This window comes from Cyprinodon variegatus, unplaced genomic scaffold (genome assembly GCF_000732505.1).
Source record: "Cyprinodon variegatus isolate N-32 unplaced genomic scaffold, C_variegatus-1.0 Scaffold185, whole genome shotgun sequence".
Taxonomy (NCBI): Eukaryota; Metazoa; Chordata; class Actinopteri; order Cyprinodontiformes; family Cyprinodontidae; genus Cyprinodon; species Cyprinodon variegatus.
Window position 1 is genome coordinate 27,262 of NW_015150638.1, and position 22,294 is coordinate 49,555.

At 36.3% G+C, this 22,294-nt stretch overlaps 1 protein-coding gene across 4 annotated transcripts in view; it reads right to left on the reverse strand.

Annotated features, from left to right (window-relative positions):
• LOC107087506 (phosphatase and actin regulator 3-like) overlaps nucleotides 1-22,294 on the reverse strand; it is a 50,641-nt gene that overhangs the window by 9,599 nt on the left and 18,748 nt on the right. The window contains exons 2-6 of one of the 4 annotated variants that reach the window (XM_015379112.1): nucleotides 12,145-12,201; nucleotides 9,522-9,683; nucleotides 8,426-8,593; nucleotides 7,474-7,689; nucleotides 2,031-2,259 (exon numbers count right to left, since the gene is read on the reverse strand). In XM_015379112.1, coding sequence (XP_015234598.1) covers nucleotides 2,031-2,259; nucleotides 7,474-7,689; nucleotides 8,426-8,593; nucleotides 9,522-9,683; nucleotides 12,145-12,201 — 832 coding nt within the window. Of the gene's footprint in view, nucleotides 1-2,030; nucleotides 2,260-7,473; nucleotides 7,690-8,425; nucleotides 8,594-9,521; nucleotides 9,687-12,144; nucleotides 12,202-22,294 lie in introns of all 4 variants that reach the window. The other 3 variants (XM_015379111.1, XM_015379114.1, XM_015379113.1) reach the window with 3 other exon arrangements.

Here is a 22,294-nt window from a genome sequence, read left to right on the forward strand (position 1 = left end):
TACTCTACTTTCTATTTTCTTACATTAGAGACAATGTCAATGGCTAGTTTAGTCAATAAATTCGAGTCAGTCCAAGATATCCTGACTAATGTTACGCCACATACTATAATATAGGATACATTGGCGTATATGGGGATTTTCTTGGTTATTACACCCACTGACTGTGAAATAACCTGCGGAACGTCTTCCCTCAGCCAGCAAACTTCTTGTTTTGCAGCCAAATGCTACACATGTAGGCATTTTTACTGCATGAATAAATAGAGATCATTGGTTTAGCTACAAGGCTCGGCTAACTGCATGCAGCGAGGCTAACATTTTATACTGCTGCCTTGACTGCCTGCCTCCTTTTTCAAATGTCAGGATCTGACCCAGCATGGATCTAGACAGTTAGGACTGATTTAAAGCTCTGTTTAGAAAAGCCAAAGAAGAATGAACAATCTGGGTTCACATGGAAAATAATATAATATAGTGTACTTTTTTCAGATGTTTGTTAATTTGCATAGTTAATCTTAAATAAACACATTCTCAGTAGTAGTAGTAGTATCTCAATGGTTTTTATATATTAAAACAATGTTAAGCTGACTTATAGCTTCTCCATTAATAAACTGTTACATTATTTTTTTATGTTTGTTGACACCTTATTGGACCAAGCAAAACACAGCTTTGCTCTCACAAAACCTCAGAAGGGCAAAATTTATGTACAAAAAGTAAACCTGTTAACAAGATAAATAAAAATAAAAGCCAGGTTCATCGTGGATAAATTCACATGGTAGGGCACTATTTATACGTATTTACCTTTTATAAATGGCTTAGATGCAGTTTATAAATTAATATCAAACATTAATGAACTGTAATATGTAACAATTAATCTGTTAATCATTAATCAATGGTTCTTTACCATTTATAAATTATAGTTATGATGTTATTGTAAAGTGTTACCATTTTAAATAAGCCTGTCAGTTTTCAATGTCTCTGGGTATAAATGCAGACAGATGCTGGGAAGCAGCATGGTGAGTTAAAGAGAGGATCCAGCTAACTAACAACAGGCTGATGATTTAAATAGAGCAGGGCACAATTGAAGAGAATGGAGAAAACATAGATGAATGGTATTAGGCAAGCCAAGGCAAATTTATTTGTATAGCACAATTCAGTGCAAAGTGCTTTACATGATTAAAATATAGGAAAATAAAACAGAATCAAAGCAAGTAGGAAAAAAATCATCTCAGGGGTTTCTTGATGCAGGGAGACTGGTGTAGATATCATAATAGATATCATAGTTTGAAAAGAAAATTATGTCAACACATAAATATTTAATCTAAGTCATCAGCCACAGAGTTCAAATTTGGCCACATATTCGTCATTTAAGTGGATTACAATCTTGCGCAAAGCAACAGTTTCTCATAGAACAACAAAATTTATTGTTTAGGACAAGAGATCAAAAGGTTCTGATTTCACTCCTAAAAAAAAATGACACGCGTAGCGGAAAAGGTGCCTGACACATACACACCATGCTCATTTACAGCAGTTACATAATCTCTATGTCATGAAGAAGGGGCCAAAATTCCAGCAACCAAGTGTGAGAAGTAAAGCAAACCGTTCATAGCAGAGGTTATCATTTGGACCCACTAAGTAAATTTGGAAGGAACACTTTGCTCCTTTGAATCTGAGCAGAGACCTGATGTATTCTAAAAGCTTCAACTTTAATAATTAATACCATGAAATTAATTATTTTGGCTCCAGTTTCTAAAGTAGGCAGTGTCATAGCAACAATGTGTCTCATAAATTAGGTATCAGTAGCTTGTTGGATAATAGGCTTCATTTTCTGAGGAAAAGTCTAATTATTGGCATATTCTATTGTTTTTAGTTTTGCAGAGAGAATACTGATTTAGATTACTTTTTGACCAGTTTATTGTTATTTGTATGTTTTCTTATACAACGATAATCGTAAAAAGGGGAAAACTGCAAATATAAAAGAATAATATCGAGATGTTTAATCTAGTAACATTTTATAAAAATAGTACATAACTAACCTCTCCTGACGATTCTTGGAAGCAAAGGCTCTCTGCAGCTCCTCCATAATGCAGCTGGGAGGCATAGGAGGGTGAATCATATTGCCCAGATGTGGGGACCCTGAGGAGTTTGCCAGGGGCCCTCGTAGTGGCAGGGTCATTGAAGCTAGGCTTTCACTGGCCCTGGGTGGAGGCTCTTTGGGGAGGTAGGAGTTAGGCAGGTGAGCAGGAAGCGACACGGGTCCTGAATCTAAAAAGGCACAAAAATAATCATTAATTATCTAACTCTCTCATAATTTATTATACCTACTCTTTACGAGTTTGCATGTTTTTTTTTTTGTTTTTTTGTTTTTTTTACAAATGTAATCTTTCTTTCTGTTGTGATATCTTCATCATCTTGATGATAAAGTTGATATTTGATGGACTTACACACGGACAAAATTAATGGTGCCCCTCGTTTTTTCTGCCTTTTTTAATGTCATTACACTGTCACAAGTATAGTACAGAGCCATGTCAACAGTCACAGAAAAAAACTGAAATTTGAAAAAAAGTAATTTTGAATAAAAATTCTAGGAAAATGGGCAGATGAAAGTAAGACATTGCTTTTCAATCATGCTTCAATAGAATCCTAAAAAATAATAAACTCCCCACAATACAAGAGTGGACAAGTATCGTAAATGACATTTACCTTATGGAAAGGATCACCTTCTCCCTCCGACTTAAAAAAAAACATATTCACTAAGAGGTGGGCCAAGTGGGTTAAATAAGCTGGTCTTGAACAAACAGAAGTATGGAATGGATGACCATGCAATGCCTGTTATTTAATTTATGCTCTGTAGCGTCTAAGGATTAATATATTAATGTATCTCTCATACTCTATTTCAAAAGCGCCTGGTATATAATTTACTCCTGCTTTTTCAGGCAGACCTGTCTTTCCCTGTTTGTTGGAAGTTGTTAGATATAATTTCAGATGTATCTTGTATACTTTGTTTATATTTTGTTTATAATTTTATACATACAAAAATTTATTGTGAGTGGCGGTAGTAACATTGTGCGTTCCCTAAAAGTAACTACTTCTGTATTGTAATGCTCTCATAAGAAAAAATAAAAAATGTAAAAAAAAAAACATAATAATAATGATAAACTCGTGAAACAGGCTATAAAAAAGGACAAAATAATAGTACCTGTAGAAAAGACTGAGAATGATGTGACCGAAGTAGCATTCTAACTCTAGGTGTGTCCATTAATTAGCATCAAAGGTTTCTACAATCTCATAACCAGGCAGTGGGTCTATATATATATATATATATATATATATATATATATATATATAGAGCCAGCCTCTATATATATATAGGCTGGCTCTATATATATATAGAGCCAGCCTCCCTGAAGGAAATGTATGACAAATCAAAGAGATTGATAATTCGAATGGTAACAAATATGCCCAAGACACACTTCTGAAGAGATTAGAGGTGAACTTTAAACTCAAGGAACATCAGTGTCAGATCGCAACATCTCTTGGTGTTCGAGCCAAAGTGGACTTAATGGGAGATGAAGAAAGAAGGCCCCATTGCTGAAAACAAATAATAGAAAACCCAGGCTGGAATTTGCTGGAATTTGCCAAACTACATGCTGACAAACCAGAAAATTTTCTGGGAGAATGTCAAATGTATAGATGAGACATTATTTGAACATTTATCCAAGGAACGACTGCTCTATGTTCGCATATGCTAAAAGGAAGCATATAAAGAAGAGAACACTGTCCCTATTCTCAGCTTTCCATGTTTTTCATAAAGATTTAATTTCCATCTCATTTTCAACATATCTGTTATTATAATAAGGAAAGAAAAGAAAACAACATATGGAGTTATTTTTGTATTTTTATAATAAATTCAAGAAAAAAGCTAAGCAAAATAAACATATTAGAGAAAATATTTTTTCCACTGATAGCAAAAACTGATGTTATTTGAGATTGAAGGAAGGGTTTTGAGAGAAAATATTTTGAATATTTAAAAGCTAAATTGACATTTGGAAATTGATTTTCAAGGGGAAAATCTCTCTCAAAAATATATTTTTACTCTCAAATATTACTTGTTTCAATCAGTGAAAAATGTTTAAAAAAATAAAAATAAAATTCTCTCTCAAAACTTTTTTTCTTCTCTCTCTCTTAAATCCTAAGTCTTTGCTCTCGATTCAGTATTGTCCTAGAGATGTGAAAAATGTCAAGGATGGGCCTATGTTCCTGTTGCTCAGTTTGAACAGAGTTGACAGCTGGGTGGTGATATTAGGGCCCAATCTCAAACCGGCCCCTAAACACCAACCCTCCGTTTGCAAATTCCAACATAAGGTCCATTACATGAAATACCATCCCAAACCGCAGCTCGCTGGAATTTGGCAGCGTGTGTAACGGCAAACTATTGGCGAAGGAAATGTGTTTCTCCAAACCCAACTTCAGTGGTTTACGGTTATTTTCTTTTACTTTCATCACAGAAAATAACAAGTTAAGTATATGAAAAAACATAAATAACTCCAAAAGGGAAGTTCTTCTTTAAAATAGTTTTATTTGACTGTGCACATTTGTTTTAAGAAACGGACACAAGTTTGATGTAATGGCTGAATCTCAAAAAAAATCCCTAAGCACTAACCCTTAACTAACAAGTGTCCCTCCCAATGAAGGCTCACTTGTCTTCTTCCCTCCAATGGAAAAGGAAAGCAGTCATTGCTATCGCAACCATGTGTGTTGCTTTGGCTCTGTGGCACGGGTTACATAAAATCAAATATTTGCCCCTTTCTTAAAACAAATTTATACTGTCAAATAAGAAAATTTCAAAGAGGACCTTCCATTTTGGAATTATAAATATTTTTTTTTCCCGTATACTAACTTTTTTTAATTTGCTGTCAGTGTGACGAAGACACGGCAAACCGGCGGAATTTACATGTGGCAGAATGTGTTTCCTCCGCCACCAAGCCGCTGTTACACCTGCTGCCAGATTCGAACGAGCCTACAACTGAAGCAGACTCGCTATTTAAGGGCTGAATGTTCCACTGGCCCTACCCACTACATGGTTTGGGACGGCACTTAATGTGATGGACCCTTCCTTTAAACTCGCAGAGGGTTAGTGCTCTGGGTTAAGTTTTAGGGGCTGGTGTTCTGTCAGAACAGCATACCCCATCAGACCAGCATACCTACAGTCAATACGCATGTGCAAGACGTCAGATCTTCATTTATCTCTTTTGTTTTCTACAAAAATTAGACTTTAAACTACGTACCTCGACGGGTGTGTATCCCTTTCCTAATGTACAAAAAAATAATTTAAGGTCAGATTACATTACGCTTCAAAAAACACCAAAAAGTAAGTAATGAAATTGTATTTTTTTTTTAAATGACTGAAGGGATAGATGCCCATTGAGGTATTTTAAAGTTTATTTTTTGTACAAAACTAAAGGGGTAAATTGGGATAAACGGGTATTGACTATGGGTATGCTGTCTGATCGGGTATGCTCATCTGACAGCACACCGGTTTGGGATTGGGCCACTGTGTCGCCATAGCAATGACTGCTTTCCTTTTCTGTTGAAGGGAAGAAGCCATCCCATTCTCATTTATACCCCCACCTTCAATCAAGGCACCTTCCACAGCTGCAAGTGGCACTTTATTGTGAGTGACACTTGATAGTTAAGGGTTAATGGTTAGGGACCAGTTTGGGATTGGGCCTTATTCTCCTTTATATCCGCACCATCGATCAAGGTGCCTTCCACAGCTGCGAGTGGCACTTCATTGGGAGGGACACTTGATAGTTAAGGGTTAGTGCTCAGGGGCTGGTTTGGGAATCAGCCTGAATTCAAAAGTGGTTACGCCTCAGTTGTTAATTTCATGGAGTGGAGTGAGGCAGTCGGGGCAAACCAGCAGGTGCGTTCGAGTTGAACAGCAATTCCCCTGGAATGTGGACGAGAGCTTACGGCTTGTTGTGTTTTAAGTGTATTAATGTATGTTTTCCACCAATAAGTTGCATAACACAAACACAATGCCAGCCATCATGTTCAGTTGCAGACAGCTCTTTCCAGCTTCACAACAGACTTTTAACCCCGACCACTAACACAGCCGTAAGTTCCCGTCCACGTTCCTGGTGCACCCAATATCACCAATCAGCTGTCAGCTGTCACAACTGTTGAAACTGGCCAATACGAATACAGGGTATATTTCTCACATCGAGAGAAAAATTGTGAATTGAGAGCAAAGACTTAGGTATTAAGAGACATAGAGAAGAAAACAGTTTTGAGATAGAAATCTATACTTGAGAGAAAATGTTTTCATTCTAATTACAAAAATGAAATATTTCAGAGTAACAATATATTTTTGAGAGAGCTTTTTCCCTTGGATATCATTTTCCAAAAATAAATTTATCCTTTTTTTTTATTCAAAGACAAAATATTTTCTCAAACTTTTTGTTCAGTCCCAAATAGCATCAGTTTTAGTGTGAATTGTTTTTCTCTCCAATATATTTATTTTTACTTTAAAATGACTTTCCCATTTTCAATGCTTTTTTTTTCTTGAATTAAATTAACACAAAAATAACTTAATAACACCAAATTTTTCCCTTTCTAAGTAACACTTATAGGTCGTCATAACATCCCTTATTTAGCCCTGAGTGTTTTGTGTTTGAGAAACAGTTTCAACAGACAGGAAGGTGACTGAGGGATTGAGGGATACAGAGGAATGAAAATAATGAATAACTGTTTGTACTCAATGGTAAAACATAAAAAAAATAAGATCCTGCATATTCACAAACTCCAATGTGGTACAGTTTCATACTGTATTATATATATAGCCAGTCCTCATGGAATAGAAATTATGCAAACTTTTCTAGCTTCTTTCCAGGTTTACTGTAATTACCTTATAATAAATGTGAAACATTAAGGCTTACTCAAAGTTTGTTGAGGAAGGAAGGAAGGAAGGAAGGAAGGAAGGAAGGAAGGAAGGAAGGAAGGAAGGAAGGAANGGAACAGAGTTTCTATGGTTCTAAAGCACTACATGATCATCATAGAACAATTATTATAGTTTTTATGTGACACTAGGAGCATAGTTTTAACTGGTTTTATAAAATAAGACCTTAGGCACCTGATTAGTACATCCAACATTTGGTATTCCACGTCTTATTCCTAAAAATATTCTTTCACCCAAAAGTCTTTAGGTGTATAGAAAACAGCTGGGGAGGAAGGAAGGAAGGAAGGAAGGAAGGAAGGAAGGAAGGAAGGAAGGAAGGAAGGAAGGAAGGAAGGAAGGGACTGATCGAACAGATTATGGAATGAACGAATTAATAAACGAACAAAAGGAACAAACGAAGAAATGAACAAACGTACAAAAGAAACAAAGGAAGGAATGAAGGAAGAATCGAATAGATGGACGGACGGACAAACGTGTGCTTGCTTCCTCTTTAGATATAATTTCAGAACTTGGCTCACCGTCTCCAGAACTCAGCTGGGACAACAGTTTAGGAGGTACTTGTGGTGGTGATGTTCCTGGAACAATTTCCTCTTCCGATCTTTCTTCCATCTGCTCTCCTGTATCCTGCAGCCCCTCAGGTAGATCCCCTGTTAGGTGCACTGACTCCTCTGCATTCTCCTCGGATAGTGCTACATTCTCCTGCAGCCGGTTGCAGTCTTGGAGCGGGGTCAACACTAAAAGAACATTTACATAACATTTTATATATATATATGGAAAAATATATCTATAAAAGTAAGCTAAAATACGAGTTGATTAAATATGCAAGTAAATAGTATAAGTTCATAGCTGCTGCATGGATTGCAAAATCTTTAAAGTGTCTGACATTATGGTTTATGTAGTCACTGTCCAGTGTAGTACAATACAGTAATAGTTAGGCCTTATTATTCTAGGTTTGAGATGAACAAAATGAAATAGCCCCTGAATCTGGCATGGCATTTAAATAAAAACAAAATTTGCAGCTTAAGCTTTGAAAACTGTGTTTGAATAAAAGAAAATAACTCAGAGCAATAGAGAAATGACTTTGCTACGCTTGTAAAATCTCCTACTCCATGTTGCCCAGAGTGGTAAGCCCTATTAGCCCTAGTAAAAACCACCACTGCATCTGATGCGGTATATTGGATATTGGTTTGTAAAATCCTCTCTCTGTTGCATAAAATGTACAAATACACACAGCTCAATGTCCTACAGTTGATGGGTAAGAAGAATATTATTTAGTTGTCTTTGCTGCCCTCTACTGGTGAAAAAATAGTGGCTCATGCTATTTAAAATTAGTGTAAAGGTTGAATCACTTCAATCCACTAAACCTTTACCAGTTTTAGTAAAACTAAAACACAAACAAACAACAACAAAAAACTAGACCTTTTCTCATTAAGCATTACTTAACTGTTTCAACCTTTTTTATTTACATACCAGAAGAGGGACGTTCCTCCTCAGGGCCAAGGTATTCCACGCTGCTGACCGTGAGGTTTGGATTCAAAGGTCCCCCAAATCCTCCAATTAAAACTGTCCCATCTGAGCAACAGCCTTGTGTGGGAGAGTTGGGGTCGTGGCACATGAGGCTGCTGGATAATGCTACATCTGTTCAAGAGGAGAAGAAACAGAGTCAGTCATTAAATAAGGCGAATAAATGGATTTACTAGCAGTTATTCAGTCTTTCAATAATTAAAAAAATCACTCTAGGTTTTTCTAAGTAAATACAACCAACTTAAAAACAACTCTAACAGAAAGCTGTCCTATGCACTAGGAATGCAGGATGAGGCGACTGCCAGCTCCTGTTATACTCTTACAGTTAGCAAGAACAATTTACCCTTTTGTTTATTCACTTCAACAAAATTAGGCTGAACTGCTACGGTGTAACACAACTCCATTTTTTGCTTATTAAATTAATAAGTTTGTGATTACGTTACATGAGAATTCAGTATGGGGATTAATTCTTGTTCATCATACTGTACATGGCCTTGATTTTAAGGGATTATTGGTGGGCTCTCAGCAAACGGCCATTCCAACTGGCTGACATCAGTAAGAGGGACAAAATAAATCTGATCAGGTTATCCTGAATGAAGATAAACCCATTGATCCCTTTCCTATACCACCATAATCCATGAAGGTTCACTGGGGACTGCTGTGTTCTAATGTGTTAATATATCATGCATACAATATTTTATTTTATTTTATAAAATAAGGTATGCATATTAGAAAATGAAATATATAAAACTGATTACTGTTCCTTCAATAAACCCCAATTTAAAAAGTTTGCAGTCAGAAGTGGGGCTTTATCAGCATTGATCCACAGTGATATTTACAGGCAGGATTTGAGTTTGACATGGACTAAAGCAAATTTACATTTATTTAATTTATTTCACATCTCTTCACTCAAACTTCCTCATTAGGTGTTTCTTTGCTAACCTTTTAAAAGTGGTCACAGCTAATCCTCAATTGGGTTACTTGATTATTACTGTAGTGTGGATGAAGTGGCTTCCTCTGGCCCTAACACCCTATACTGTACCTGTAGAGCTTTGCTTGAGTTTTTCATTTTTCTTTTTCCTCCATTTCCAAGGCTTGAAGATTCGCCCCAGGGTGGCCAGCTTGCTGTTACGTCGGATGGGTGGAGTATGTACCCCCGTTACCAGGCAGCCTGTTCTGAGCACCCTCTGCTGATCCACAAGTTCTACTGCAAGGAGAAAGGAGAAAGAGAGGAGGCCCATAGAAGGGAAGAGAGGTTTTTTGGGGGGTGGATGCCATGATAGCAGTCATATATAGAGGAGCAGGATCCAAATTGAAGAAAGGAAACAGAGGGAAGTGTGGAGGTTTAGAGTTGATAGGATGAGATTAGAATAAGTGACAGCAGGAGGAAGGGGACAGAAAAGAGGGGGGAGAGAAAACAGGAGCCCAATTAGTATGCTCACCTCACTGAATGGACTGATGGAGTCCAAGTGCTGTGAAAAGATTAAATTAGAAAGCCTAATTCAATCACAGCACACTCTCCTACGGCTGTTATTTTCCCACCCATTAAGCGATATGTCCTCTATCAAAATAAATATCTTTGCCTTTCCAATTTTTTGGGGGGAATATACCTCTGGTGCGACAGAGGCTGCCTTATAAAATAAAAATTCTCCTGGTGACCAACAGGTGTTTCAGCCATGCAAGTGCATTGAAAACAATCATTTATTTTTCCTGATTCTGATTTTTCTTTTCTTCTGCTAAATGAAAAAATTATACAATGCTTTAGAAAAGTATTCATGTCCTTTAGACTTTTTCACATTATGTCACAGTAAAACCACAAATGCTAGTGTATTTTTGTGGTTTATGAATCTAGATTTATTATTGCAGATGTCAATACTCAATAGTTTTAAAAGGAAAAAATAAACCTGTTGTATATATTTGTAATCAGCCCCCTTTAAACGCCTCAATATAAAATCCAGTGCATCCAGTACTTAGTATAAATGAAGATGTGAATGAAGGTTTGTTACAGATCATTAGTGAACAAATAGCATCATGGAGACATACACACAGCAGACAGATCAAGGAGAAAGTTGTGTGGAAGATTAAAGTTGGGTTTGGTTATAAACTATCCAAAAGTCTGGATTGTCTTGTAACTACAAAGACTTTTCTATCCACTTACACTGGCCGACCAGTGAAGAGCAACAGCACCATGTTAAGGCTGGAAAAGCTGTCGATATCCACTAGTAAACAGTAGTTGACTGCAGAAATCTTTTGACTCCTTTTAGGTATTGCTTTCTCATATACTTGACAAATATTCAGTTGTCCGTGTACTACTGATTTCTGGTTATCAGGCAAGATGACTCAACATATAAACTGATTTTTTGTCATTATTTTTTGACAGAGACCCTAGAGGCCATATAAAGACAATAAAAAGTGGGAACTTTTACAGGTGGGAAACTAGAATGCTGAACCAATATTGTGTTAATCTATCTTCCCAGTTTTGAGGGTTATTTAAAGTTTCATCAGTCCAACAAAACAAAGTTTACCTTCCCAGACTTTATGCAAAGCCCATAGATTGGTAAAAAAAAAAAAAAAAAAGAATTCTGCTGAATCACCCTGAACACATCTTTCTGAAACTTGGCAGTGGTTCTACATGTCAGAGTTGATTAATTTTTTTCTTTTTTCCAGAGAATAAAGAGCAAGTATATCAGTCTACATGTGCGCAAAACTGGAAAAGAGATGAACCAAAACACTGGCAATAGTAATAGTTCTACTAATTGTTTTACGTATTGGGGTTGAAGAAAATTAATAGAACAGTTAAAATCCGCTAAAATGTTCCCTCAGATTTACAAAAATTCAATACTGCTCATAATTCTACTCACATAAATGGTGAAACCCAATAAAAAAAACTTTCAAGCAGTAAAAATACCTATGAAAGGCATTGTGGATTATTAATTCCGGCTCAGATAACAAGTAGTATTACTTACTGTGTCAGTTTCTTTTTTCAAACATCCCTTTTCTCATTTCCATTCTCTTTTTTTTCTTTTTTTGAAATGTAATAAATATTTGCTCCAAATATCTTTCAGAGGCTGGTTAAGCTGCAGTCCTCCTTTTTGTGCTCTGTTTTCACTAGATTACTTTTCAGTCTGTTTCTGAAATCCTATTAACTTCTATCAGAAAGCTTTGATATCTTTCTGCACAGAGAAAAATTACAGAAGAGAAACTAAAATACAAACCCCAATAAAAACAAGGCAGCAAAAAGAAAAAACTCATAATCTAAATATTAAAAGGCCAATTTTAGGATTTTTATTTTGCCCAGACTATAAGAACTGCAAGTAAAATGAAACAAACGCAAACTTTAGCATGAGAGACCAGCTGTTATGAACCCCATAAACCATGCCAATATCTTCCTCTCTATTCTCTCTACAGGAAATATGCATTTGAATGAATGACAGCTATGACTCATAATGGACAAAGTGTGGGCCCATAAATCAGTGTGCACACGTCACCACTAGGCAGCCAGTTTCAAAGATATCCTTACAGAGCTATATATGACTATGTGACACAACAGGGAAAGTAATGAAGCAATATCTGCTTTAATGAAGCTTATATCTTTGTTCAAATAATCAGCTGGGGGGTTGGGGGGGTTGCAGAGTGAGGCAGGATACAGTTGACTTTTGTTTTACCTTCGCCTCTTTCTTTGAAGCACATGGTAGGTAGGGTGAAGTGGATGCAGGTACTGACTGGGGGAGGATGAGTAGAGGAGAAACAAGAAAAAGACAAAAAATATGAGATTGGTTTAAAAGAATCTGAGAGAAATGCAAAAACATTTGAAAGGGGCCGTTTAACATTCTATTTTATTTTTTAGGGGGGGCTTAAACCCTTCTTTTTACTAGAAGCAGATCAGTGCCTGCGTCATTATCACTGGCAGAAGTGTCTGAAGCTGAATACAGGTCAAGCTTGAAGGAAACACAGCAAGTCGACTGTGGGGGGTGGGCTTAAAGAAGGAGGGGGGGAGATGCATGTCTGCGTATGAAGAGTGTGTGCAGTGAGATGAGAGACACAAGGAGGAGGTGGGGTCTGGCCTGCTCCTGTTGCCATGGTGACTACATCCAGATGCTGCCGCAGCAGTGAGAGGGAGGAAGGAGTAGAGGGAAAGGGGAGGAGGGGGGTGACTGAGTTGGGGCTGGAGCTTACAGCAGACAGGAAAGGTGAAGAAGAGAAAAGGACACCCCCCGCCATTAAAAAAAAACAGACAGCCACCTCATCTAAAGCAAGTTGTAGCACCCAGTGCATTGTGGGTAGGTGGACCACACAGAGGTTTGTCTGTATCTTTTGATGGGGGATGGAGGAGGAGGGAGCAAAGGGAGATTCCAGAGAAAAGATGGGAGAAGAAGAAGAGAGAGGGAGGGAGCTGTTGCTATACGGAAGAGCTTGCCAGGGAACGCTGTTCTGGCCAATCGCAAAGCAGCTATTCATAATGCATCTCAAACAACTTCAATTTTCATAAAAGGGTGTTTATTCAGAGAAACCGATAGCAGTGACAGAATGAGGAGTAGGGGTTAAACATACAGACGCATGAGTAGACATGAGAAAAAGCATTACAATTTGTGTTGGATATGCATGAATGGACTGCATGTGCTGCGTGGTTACATTAATTAACATGCTAAAATAAACTGGATTTATTAAATGCACGTGTTATGCATATGCATGACTCAACAGTATTTGCTGATGCCCTCTTTTAAATATAAGTCTGAACAGGACGCTACTATGAACAAAGGATTGCTTCACATCTCTGCACCCTGAGATAGAAAAAACCCAGCATAATTTTAATTTTTTTAAAACTTATCATAGAAATACTGAATTTAGAACCTGGTTAAGGAGAAAAAAAGGGATTATGGAGTAAATATGTTAACATCACCTGGAAAAAAATATTAAAACTGCACCAGTTAGTATTCTTCCAGTAACCGCACCCCACTTTCCCACCCTGTCAGCACATTCAGGGCAATCAGATATCCCCTACATATAGACACTGAGCACATCCCCCTTCCCAGTACACAAAATAGGAGTGAAGCAAGGAAAAGCCCTCCTTTGAGAAATTACAAAAATCAAATCTAAACAAGAGAAAAAGTGAATAATGGAGAAATTACTAATCCAGATGCTGTTCTCTGGTGAAACCAACCACTGCAGGCAAAAAAACCCACTAATAATTAAAATGACCATGGAGAATAAATATCTGTGTCCAATCTGTTTTCTACCTTTTCAGATTTGGTAGGGAAAGTAATACACACCCAGTGGTGGTATAACACTAGAGACACAGTTTGAGTTCTGAGGTTACATGAGGTAAAGCTGGATCACCTGACAGATGGATGTGAGAAGTGTGCTTTCTGGGTGGTGTTAAATAACACATACAAAGTAACAATAAAAAAAAACAACAATAGGAAGAAGGAAAGTTTTATATCCAGTTTACTACACTTCATTCGGTTTCCTGGAACTGAAAAGATTACAGGAACTGGGAGGAAACAGAAAAAAAAAGGAAATCTCAGATGTCAAAAGAGATTTATGACATTAACGCAACATATGTGATTTTTTTTTTTATAAGTGAAAGTGATTCATAGTCTTCATGAAAACCCTCAGCCTCCACAAAGCAGATCGCATTTATAGTTGGATTAAATTATACACAGGTTAGTTCATGAGCGCAGGGTATGTAACAATCATTTGCACAGTATACTATTTATGGGATCTTAGTGTAAAAGGAGCTGAATACAGTGGCAGGCAGCACTAGTTGAAGCACGTTTATTTTTTACAAATTATAAATTAACTTATTGGTTTTAACATAATAAAACAGGGAAATGAAATCTATCTGTCCTATTTTGAAATTCTTTATTTTTACAAACGTATTAATCTAAAGCTCTTTACACCACATTCAGTCATTCACCCATTCATGCACACACTAATAGTGACAAGCTACATTGTAGCCACTGATACCCTGGGGTTTAATGATGGAACCGTAAAACTTTCACTTGTGTTTTACCCCCCCCAGAAAAAAAAAATAAAATGTATAAAAGATAAATAAGATGGTAGTATGTGGGTTTCTTATTACAGTGGGAGGAAGGACTGTTGCACCTTTTTTTTTGGTTTAACGAAAAACTTAGATCAGTTAAAATCTGTAAGACTGCATTTCTCCCCTTTTGATCAGTGTGCTTTTTCTTCTTCAAATTCTCCTGAAATCAGACATTTAAAATGCTTTAATTTATTTTTTATTTATTTATTTAAATGTGCCAGTTGAAGAGGACACAGTGTAAAAACCAGATGAACTAAAAAAATTCCAACATTGAAATTACACATTTTGGATATTTAATACATATTTTTTTTTTTTTACCATTAACAGAATGTTATAAATGTTACTGTTTGTAAATTTTCCGGAAGTTTATGATTGGTACAGAATAAAAACAAAAATGGTTATTTTTAATTCCCAAGACTGCATATGAGCACATTATGTAAAACACCAATCAAAAGTGGTTCTAACACCCACCACAAGGAAAAACTACTTAGCACTATTTTTGAGGAAAGAAATTAACACAAATCTGTTGCACACATATCAAAATGCTAACATAAACCACTACAGTAAATGCGACAATACCTCTGTATCTGAGCTATCTTTTCATAAATAACATCTAATATTTCTTATATATTATTCTTTTTTAATAGGATTTTTCACTAAGTCTGAGGTTTCTCACATCTCATAACATCCCAACTTGGGGCCCTGGTAACACTACTCTGGATGTAAAAACAATAAAATTCATGCTTATCTGATGCTTACATTTACTCTTAGATATCATCATCATGCTTGCTTGTAGAGAGAAGGTAATATCATGATGATAACATTGAAGCAAACAGACCTCTGGTATCCAAAAAATCCAAAAAAGTATCCAGATCTACAGATATCCAAAGTATCCAAGTTGGATGGGAAGTTTAAAAAAAAGTGGATCGATGCATCTCGTATATCGTACTGTATATGCCTTTTGGAGGTGCTGTAAAAACTTAGAGCACCCAGTTAAATAAATGTAAGGTGCCACAAGCTACAAAAATATTTGTATTTTCAGCTTTAAAAGCAACTGGTCCAAGAGGAAACTTTAAAATGTCTTGTTTTATTTTAAACTAACATCCTGTCAAAACATTGCATAAACTTTTGTTTTGGTTAGTCAACAAAACTCTCATAATGACTCTAATGATAGAAGCTACTGGTTGGATAGTAACTCGGTGCAATGTGCCTGACCAGTTTCTATCTTCCTTTATTATTATATATGAAAAGAAAGCGTCCATTTTCCCCTGAGCTATGCCTATTTTCACAGCAATAAAAACAATCTGTACCATACCTTGGGTTATATGTAATGTTCTAGACTGTAACTTTCTCCTGACTGATACATTTTTACAATGGGATCATTTTAATCCTTTTTAAGCAAACTATGGCTTTAATTGAAAAATGCAAACAAACAAAAGTTGGGAGCTAGATTTTATTCAGAGTTAATCAAATAATCAATGTTAACATAAATGAATTCTTGAAATTATTTTACAAAAAATTAAAGGTTTGTTCACATATTCAGCCGATAACAGTTTGTTTTTGTTTCTCTTTATGCTTCTCCCCTAACAAATGTTTTTTGTCTGTTTTCTTTTTGCTATTTCTGCGTTGAATATAATTCACTTTAAATAGATTAAGACCAGTTTAAATTATTTATCTCTTCTTTATTTTACAAAAGCCTCACATTTGAACAGAGGACTTTAAAGGTTTTTTTGTTTACTCACAGCCAGTCTAGCTGCTTTTCTGAAACAAAAATGGGGACTTTTTGAGAGTTTAATCATTTCAGCACAGCAGTAACATCTGTTGAATGAGTTGCATGATGATGGAGATTTTGTCTGGTCTATCTAACTATACTTATTCAGGGACACTCTTACAGGAATGCAGCTTTAGTGCTATTTGGCAAACTATTGTACAAAAATAAGATATGAGCATCTTTAGTCTGTTTTGTCATTTCTATATTACACATTAAATTATTGTACTAATTTTCTTGCCAGTTGATCCTGCAAGCTGCTTTATGATCAGTGTTGCTAGCTTCTTATTAGCACTTTTGAATGACCTTTGACTGCATAAACTGTAGTCCTCTGTACTGTAGGATACAGTGGGCACAGTCTGAAGCTATAAATAACACCAGACTTTGCTTTGACATCCCTACAGAACCTTAACACCCTCACCCTCGTCTCTCTGCTAATGACACCACAGATGTGTCCTTGAATGGAGAACCTTGCTACATTCTGTGACCGCCACTGTGCTGCCATCTGCCTGTGGCCCCAGTGCCTCAGGGGCCAGGCCACAGTCAGGACACACAGCTAAGAGCTCAGACGAAAAGGCTGAAGGGGTTAAAATATTGTGCAGCAGCATAAAGAGATAGCAAATTAGAAATACTATAAAAATCAACAAAGATCAATAAGTCACCATTTCATGAATTATATATTTTAAAAGATTCTAACAAAATGATCGTGGTCAGTCACTAAAAGGAACAAATGGCCTAATATGCAACGGGAAATTGCTGAAAAGCTTTATGTTACACCTGAAAGCTAAAAACTAGTATGTGACATATTCATTTACTAGCAGTCATTGCACTGACCTTTTGTGATTTCTGAAATATAGAACTACTAGTGAGAAAAAATAAAACAATGTGCTGTTTCCCACCATAGAAAATAAATTAGGCAGGATAAAATAATCAATCCTGAAGACAGGAAGGTCATGTTCTCTTTCCCCCCATTTATTTATTAATTGATGCACTTTGTTCGAAAGACAAAGACTCATATTTTCTGAAATAAAATCAGTTCTTGCACAAAATGATCTTACTCTATAGTATATATAAAATGCTTGCAGATATATTTCTATTTATTTGTGGTCTGGAAGTTTATTTCAGATTTTAACCCATGCTACTGTGTGAGGAAAGAAAGCATCCCAGACACAAGCGCTTGAAGACAGTTTAAGCAATTTCTATGATTTAGTTCTGCATTTATTCAATATTTTAATATAATGAATAATATTTTGTGGCTTTTAGCCTTTGAAACAGGACTATTTTCTGTATGCCTGTCTTACAGTCACTAAATAAAAGCCATCAGTGCCACACAAGATTTTGGGGAAAAAAAAGAAAAGTGGAAACAAGCAATTTCCCAAAGCGAGTTTCATCCAAACATCTACAAGTGACCTAGTTACATCCTATGCCTATAAAAAGACAACAAAAACATATTTTCTTGTTAAAATAAAGTAATATCCACCAAGTCTCTGTCCTGACAGTATTTACTGAGGCTTTTTTGATCCTTAACATATGTTACAATAAACAAGATAAGCGGGAATAGACATAGTTTGCTTGCTGTTGCCATTTCTATTTATATCTTATCTCTGACAGTATTTTTTTTTTTGCCAATTTTAACACTTGATCTTTGACTTTTACTCTTCCTTTTCACACTTCCACAAGTGAAATGCTGATTTGCTTGGCTCCATGCGCAATATTTTACTTCAATTTTGTCTGTCTTAAGGTAGACATACAAAACACTGTTTACTAACAAACTGAGTAAAAAAAAAAAAAAATAATAATAATACAAAGAATACAATCAAAATTTAACAAGCCAAAAGGGAGCCATAATTTAATTGGAAAACCTTTGTATCCTACTAGAGTGAGATTCTAAAGTAGAAATTCATAAAGTCATTGCATGTGACTAAGCTTCTTTAAGAGGACAATTTTCGGCTGATATCAACTTTGTGAGTCTAATTAACACTGCAGCCAGAGTGAGGCGTCGCAATTTGTTAAGTTAAATGATTTGTACTTTTTGAAGCCTGTGAGTAAAAGCTATTGTTTATAAGACTGAGAATTACTGTTTAAGGCACATAAGTCTGCAAAGGTCAAGCATCCTAATCATCAAAGTGATCACAGGCAGAGTGTGAAAGACCAGCGTGTGGGCTGCCGGCAACAGGGGAGAGAAATGATGTCGGCCAGGACATTAGCCAATAGGAAATTCCAGAGGCTCTTGTTTATGAGCATATGTTGGTGTTGAGAATAAGCATCAGTGGGTGGCTTTACATGCAAACCATTACAGCTGCATCATGTAGGGTAGCTACTGTATAGGAACTTTACTTTGTGGGTTACATAGGCTGTGTCTCTGGGTAGAATGGCATGATGTGTTATGGATAGACAGATGACATACAAGCATGTTTTTATTCATGACTGAAACAGTGCTTTGCAAAAGTATTTACTATATATACATTCAAATACCCCTTTGTGGTTAAAAACAGGTGACAGATTTTATCCTGCTCTTTCTAATTCAGAATTGTACATTTTTTTTTGTTGTTGTTGGTCTAATATTGTATTTTCTAATTGTTAGTTGACAAAACGTAAGAAGAATCTGGAATGCTCTTGTTTTATCAAAGAGCAATACCTGCATGTTATCAGTTTCTGACAAAACTAATACTTTAGCAAGAAAAAAAGGCATTCCTGTCATTTAAGTAAAAATAATTTCTTTAATAAAGAGGATCAAATCATTCAAGTTACATCCTGTAAAGGAGTAACTTGTTGTATGAAACCAACCCTGTTTTGACTCATGCACAGCTATGATGTGAAATCCTCTTAGATGATAGCATGAATAATGAATCAGAGTCCAAAAATCCCTTATTTGAACTTCAATTAAAATATTTGCATTTTCTAAAATATAAATACATACAGTATATTAAAGGAAATATACAAAAGAGCAACACAATAGCATGAATGATAAATAGCTTTGTATCAGCTACTATATACTGATGGACATTTGTTTATCAGTGCCTGTGCAGAACTACACACTATATTATTAACTCTTGGAGAAATAAAAGCAGAGTTCCTCACAGATCCACACATACTGTGTATGCATTTTAAACACACACAAAAAAAGGACTAACTATGGAAGCTTCCTCCCAGTGATCACAATGAGCCAGTGGGCTGAAAATGATCAGACTAAAAGTGGTTTTCCTGAAACCCACACAACAGAGAACCAAGGAAAAAAAGGAGGGGAGATATGTAAAGATGTACAGCAGGACTTTCAATCCTAAAGTTTTAGGCCCTATTCTCCAAATACTAAAAATGTTTATCCAATTCTGTCAAAAAGCTTATTCTAATCAGGTAATGGAAGCCCTGGTTCAGCATTATACTGCCTAATGTTCTGAAGTCTTTCTCAATAAACTGCAGGATTCATTCTGACTCATTCAGTTGATTTTATGCAGTATCTTCAGACATGCATGTTGCAAATCCTCTTTACTGGGATCATTAAATCATAAAATTACTCTGTGTTTGGATGTTGGCTGAAAAGCCTCAGGAAGCCACGTGTTCGATTTCACAGGAACAAAAAGGCCAGGGCATCAAAATAACAGCTGACTTAAATGTGAGAAGCTTTAACTGCTTAAAAGACACCAGTGCCGCTACAGTTTTCCTGCAGGGTTTTTACTAGAGAAGATGTTAAATAGTTAAATAGGTTGGTTATATACTCCAGCAGCAGAGTCAGGAGGGTGATCAGTGTTTTAACCATTGTTTTAGATCAGGGCTGTTATACTTTATAAAGTAAACCCTGTGTTTTTATATGTGATGTAAGGAGAGCCTGTAAATGGAAATATCCACAGCATACAAATACAGGTTTTCTAAAAAGTTTTAGTGTCAACACTGAAGCTGCTGTGGCAGATAAACTGATCCAAAGAGAACATGCAAGGTGTATTGGGAAAGGAGCAATTCACAACTGTTAGCACTGCTGTTTCAAAGCAAGCTCCCACACAGCAAGGTTCACGTGAACAATTGGGATTTCCTCAAATGCATAGCCACGCAGGACTCACTACAAACATGATTTAAAAGCCTGAGTAATGACTCGTTCTGAAGCAGGGAATACAGTAGAGTGGGCAAAGCTGAAGCTCCTCTAGGGAATTCAAGACCTGAACTGAATATAGAACGCTGTATTTTATGTTAAAAATAAAAGAGCTCCATTTATCCAATCCTGAGGGTCACCAAGAGAAAGATTAGCTGACATTTTTTAGTCCATCATTGTTGTCTTGATACCTCAAAAGAACCGTTTTCATCTTGTAATCGAATGGTCAATAAGCTTTTCTGAATGCATTTACCACTGCCTGTCATCCCTTTGAATGGAGAAGCTGAAATGTTAACTGACTCTTATAAAATCATAAAGCTCACTTATAACAGGGTCAAAACATCCCTCCATCCATATTCCACCACACTTATCCCAAGCAGGGTCATGAGGGATGCTGGTGCCTATCTTGAGCTGTCTAAGGCCGAGAGGTACACCCGGGACACGTCGCCAATCCATCGCAGGGCAACACAGAGACAAACGGGAAAAACAACCATTCACACACACACTCGCACCTGATGAGAATTTAGAGAAGCCAATTAACCTAACAGTCATGTTTTTGGACTGTGGGAGGAAGATGGACTGCACTGACAGAACCCATGCATGCGCAGGAAGAACATGCAGCTCCATGCAGAAAGAAAGGCCGGGAATGAAACCCAGGACCTTTTTGCTGCAAGGCAGCAATGCTCCCCACTGCAGCACTGAACAGCCAGGGTAAAAAGAAATACAAAAAAAGCCAACTTGTTTTTTATTCAGATGGTCAAAACATCTGAATGAAAAACAAGTTGTCTTAATGCATCTTAATATTCCAGGTTAAAAAACACTCAAAAAGTTGGGTTTTTGGGTTGGGCTTCTCTCTTGAAACATTTTGTGTCTTCTGCAATAAACTAAGAACCTGAACAGAAGACTTACTTAATCTTTTGGATGGGAACAAGTCTTTAATTTTGCTGGATTGGAGCTCAACCCTTAGAAAAATGACTATTGAGTAGATAAAGAAAAATAAGACTGACTTAAGTCTAAAAATAACTTCTGGCTTAAAAGTGAAAGGTTAAAAGATGTCCAAACACACATTTGAAGTTAAATAAAGACTGAAAGGTGTTTAGAGATCAGAGAGACTAACCAAGCATCTACTTAAACTCCCTTGTTTAGGCTGAATTTGGATGTATTTTTCTACTGAAACTTTTTTACTACTGGACCTTAAACTACCATAATAAAGATGATCATCAATGCTTAGTCTTGAGAGCACAAATTGGTTCAGCACTTAAATGCATTTTTTTCGAAATACATTGTTGCTGACAATAGTCAGCAGCTTTTTTCCATGCTTCCATTACCTAAAAATAACAATGTTGACACTGAACGCAGTCCTCAATCAGAGTTATATCATTCAGTGGTAATATTGGAGAAAGATTGATAAAATGTGTTTGTATTTCACTCCACTTAAGAAAGTAGGTGATCTGGTTATTTAATAATATTCTCACTTAATAGCAGGACAGGGAAAGGGACCCTCCTTGCATAAATTATAATTTATGCAAGGAGGAGTTGGTCAAATCCCTTCTTGGGTTGGTGGTTAACAGCTACAGTACAAAAGAATTTCTATAAAACCTTCATCACAGTCAGGTGTCAAGTTTCCTTAAAAATAATAAAACTTTTAACTTTGGGAATTGCAAATTGTTTTGCTCAAAATTATGAAAATCAGCAAAGGATCAAATACGTTCTTCCTCATTAGTAAATATGATGTGAGAAGCGGTGTTGACCTCTATTATACTAAAATTAAACAGCTAACTACGCAGCGGTTTAAGAACAGGGTTGCTTTTAGAAAGTACAGTGTAATGAAATACCCAAAAGAATCACATCAAGATTAATTTTCTAACATTTCTGAAAGGAAAAAAAAAAGAAAAGTCTGGAAAAGATTTTGCCTACTCA